At 47.4% G+C, this 3,627-nt stretch overlaps 1 protein-coding gene across 1 annotated transcript; it reads left to right on the forward strand.

Moving 5' to 3' along the window:
* Positions 1-333: 333 nt before the first annotated feature.
* On the forward strand, positions 334-1,653 carry LOC110876100. Its single transcript, XM_022124278.1, has 2 exons — positions 334-1,359; positions 1,429-1,653. Exons 1-2 carry the CDS (start codon positions 334-336, stop codon positions 1,651-1,653), a joined length of 1,251 nt encoding a protein of 416 aa, XP_021979970.1.
* Positions 1,654-3,627: the final 1,974 nt, after the last annotated feature.

Consider the following 3,627-nt stretch of genomic DNA (forward strand, 5'->3'; position numbering starts at 1 on the left):
GCTCGTAGGGACCGCCGTCGCTTCCGCTTGTGATCAAGTCTTCCATCTCATCTTCTGCACTCGAGGTAAGTTCTTCTAACTCACCTTCATTTTCCCAGTCCACTCCTGATTTCGATTTTCCACCAAAGACATCACCCCACGTTTCCCCACCACCCTCCCGTTCTCGTACACCTAGTCCTCCACCCGCTATGGCGAACCGCACCGTTTACCAGCAGGCTACCACCGGTTTTACCAGCGCTACATCACCCAATACCCTTCTGAACATCGCGAATGATAGGTCTTGGCAGATTCCTTTTTACATCATGACGGCCATCCCCAATTCATGCCAGTTCCATGGTCGTGACGACGAGGATGCACCCGCTCACATCAATCGCATCACTCGCCTTTGCAGCACTTTCTCCATCGAGGGGGTGCCTCGATGCTCGGTACCTTCAGGTCTTTCCATTCTCACTCGCTGGACGCGCAGCCGTCTGGTTCGATTCTCAGCCCGCAGGCACTTTCACCACTTGGGCAGGTCTTCGTCAAGCTTTCTTTGCCAAGTACTTTCCCCCAGCCAAGGCATCCCGCCTTCGTGATCAGATTCACTCCTTCCGCATGGAGCCTGATGAACTGTACCACTTGGCTTGGGAGCGTTTTCAGACATTGATCTCCCGTTGTTCTCAGCATGGTTTGTCTGATTGGGCGTTAGTTGAAAAATTCTACAATGGTCTTACTCCTGAGATTAGAGCTCGTTTCGACACTTCAGCAGGAGGGCAGCTTATGGGCAAAAAAAAAGTGAATGAGTGTAATGATTTGTTTGAAAGTTTTGCCCACTCTGATATGGATTACAGCATTACCAGCAGGACTTCCATTCCTGTGCGTACATCCTCGACCGGTCGAGGGGTAAACCAAGTTAGCTTGGATCCATCGGTAGCTGCTGTTTTAGAGGGTTTGAAGCAAGAGCTGAGTGAGATTAAGAAGAAAGTGGATAGGTGTGAGGTGTGTCGAGGAGGCCATGATCCGGTAGATTGTCCTACCCTTACTCTTGAGGAGGTAGAGTTCATAACTAATAGGGGTCCCACGAATCCATTAAATAATTCTAATTATAACTCCAATTGGCACAGTAGTGGCAATAAAAATAGTGGGTATCGTTCGTTTGGTAATCCTCCTGGATTTCCGTCTGGTCAGTATCAGAGTAGAGGGCCCGGTCTATACACGAGTAGTAGTTCAGGTCAGGGTGGGCAGTTTAGTGGGTCAGGTTTGAGTGGGCAGTTTGCTAGTGGGGGGTCGCATCAAGAGAGTCAAGGCAGTGGAAAGGCTTTAGAGGGTAGCTTGAGTAGGATGGAGGAGATGTTCGCTCAAATGATGACACAAAATCAGGTGACGCAGAAATCCCTAAATGATTACGCTAAAAATCAGGATCAAATTAATAAAAGTCACGAACTTTAGCTCAAAAGTCAGCAATCCACACTTCTCGATCTTCAAAGAACAATAGGTGGAATTGCTAATCAGTTGCAGGAGCATCCACCGGGTCAGTTCTCGGGAAATACCTTCACAAATCCCGCGAATCATTCAGCGAAGGCTATTACGACCCGCAGTGGAAAGAGTTTGGGAAAAGTAGTGAGGGAGAGTGTTGAGGAAGAGAAAGAGGATGAAGTTGATGAGGAGATTTAGATGGAGGCTCCAGGCAAGGTGCACATGAGGCTAGACCCAGCAAGTACCGCACACGCCAAGGAGTCGCTAGTAGAGAAGAAAGTGGAGAAGCAGCCGACGAAGGTTCGGCCATCACCAGTCATTGATCATTCTCGCCTTCCGTTTCCCGCCCGCCTTAAGCATCAGCAATATGCTAAGGAATATGGGCAATTCCTCGAGATGTTCAAGAAGTTGAAAATCAATCTTCCGTTTATCGAGGCACTTCAGTCTATGCCTAAGTATGCTAAATTTCTCAAAGATCTTTTGAAGCCCAAGGAGAGAATTAGTGAGCTTTCAAATATTCCTTTGACAGGAGGTTGTTCCGCGGTAGTCTTGAATAAGCTGCCAGAGAAATTAACCGATCCTGGCACTTTCACCATTCCATGTCTCTTTGGGGGAGCCATTACCCCCGCTCATGCCCTAGCCGATTTAGGAGCCAGCATCAATCTGATGCCGTTTTTGTTGTATGAGAAGCTTGGTTTAGGAGAGTTGACGCCCACTCATATGTCGTTGTCCTTGGCTGACCGATCAGTCAAGTATCCTCGTGGGATAGTGGAGAATTTGTTGGTTAAAGTGGATAAGTTTGTGTTTCCTGTGGATTTCGTCGTGCTTGATATGGAGGCTAATGAAAGAGTTCCTATTATTTTGGGCCGTCCATTCCTTAGAACCGCAAAGGTGTTCATCGACGTCTTTGACGGCAAGATTTCTCTTCGAGCGGGTGACGAGATTGTCACATTCGAGATTAATAGAGCTATGCAGCATCCTGGAGGTCGAGATGATGATAGCGGGCCGTGTCATTATGTTTACTTTCTAAATTCTTTCATATCCTGTGTCGACACGTGTTTCGAGTACATCAGTGGAGCTGATTTAGTGGGCGAGGGAGTTGTCGACGAGCCTGATGAAGAAAAGGTTGAGGAGGTTGAGAAGGGGCAATTAGATGAGAGTGATGAGTTATGGGTTCCTAAGACGTTGGAGCTCAACCAGATTAGTGATGAGAGTACTCCTGTAGAGATTCCACTGCCTTTAGAACTTAAGGTTCTTCCATCACACCTTGAGTACGCATTTCTAGGAGAAAAGCCAAATATGCCTGTCATCATATCTTCGAAGTTAACAGAGGAGGAGAAAGTGAGGTTGATTGAGGTACTGAGAGAGCACAATGATGCGATTGCCTGGAGGCTATCTGATATCAAGGGCATTAGCCCTACGTTTTGCACGCATCGCATTCTGATGGAGGATGTTTACAAGCCTGTAGTGCAGCCACAGCGTCGCTTGAATCCGAATATGCGGGAGGTAGTTAGGAAGGAAGTTAGGAAGTTGTTCGAGTCTGGTTTGATCTATCCAATTTCCGATTCAGCTTGGGTGAGTCCTACGCAGGTCGTCCCAAAGAAAGGGGGATGGCAGTCGTTCTGAATGCGAAAAATGAGCTTATTCCTTCACGTACAGTCACGGGTTGGCGTGTGTGCATTGACTATCGCAAGTTAAATGACGCCACTCGTAAGGATCATTTTCCGCTCCCATTCATTGATCAGATGCTTGAGCGCCTCGCGGGTCAGCAGTTCTATTGCTTTCTCGACGGGTTTTCGGGGTATTTCCAGATCCCTATCGCACCTGAGGATCAGGAAAAGACCACTTTTACATGTCCATATGGCACATACGCATACCGACGCATGTCGTTTGGTCTATGTAACGCTCCTGCTACATTCCAGCGTTGTATGATCACGATCTTTCAGGATATGGTAGAGAGTTCGATGGAGCTGTTTATGGATGATTTCTCAGTATACGGTAGTTCTTTCGATCAGTGCTTGATGAATCTTGAGAGGATGTTGAAGAGGTGCGTTGAAACGAAGCTGATGTTGAATTGGGAGAAGTGTCACTTCATGGTGACTGAGGGTATTGTGCTAGGGCACAAGATTTCGAGAGCTGGTATTGAGGTTGATAGAGCGATGATAGATACGA

This window comes from Helianthus annuus, chromosome 9, assembly GCF_002127325.2.
Source record: "Helianthus annuus cultivar XRQ/B chromosome 9, HanXRQr2.0-SUNRISE, whole genome shotgun sequence".
Classification (NCBI taxonomy): domain Eukaryota; kingdom Viridiplantae; phylum Streptophyta; class Magnoliopsida; order Asterales; family Asteraceae; genus Helianthus; species Helianthus annuus.

What these genes read in the sequence shown, in the direction of transcription:
- LOC110876100 (XM_022124278.1), top strand. Translation starts at nt 334, where the DNA reads ATGGTCGTGACGACGAGGATGCACCCGCTCACATCAATCGCATCACTC. An exon ending in AAATGATGACACAAAATCAG is followed by an intron (nt 1,360 to 1,428) that starts GTGACGCAGAAA and finishes CACGAACTTTAG; the next exon opens with CTCAAAAGTCAGCAATCCAC.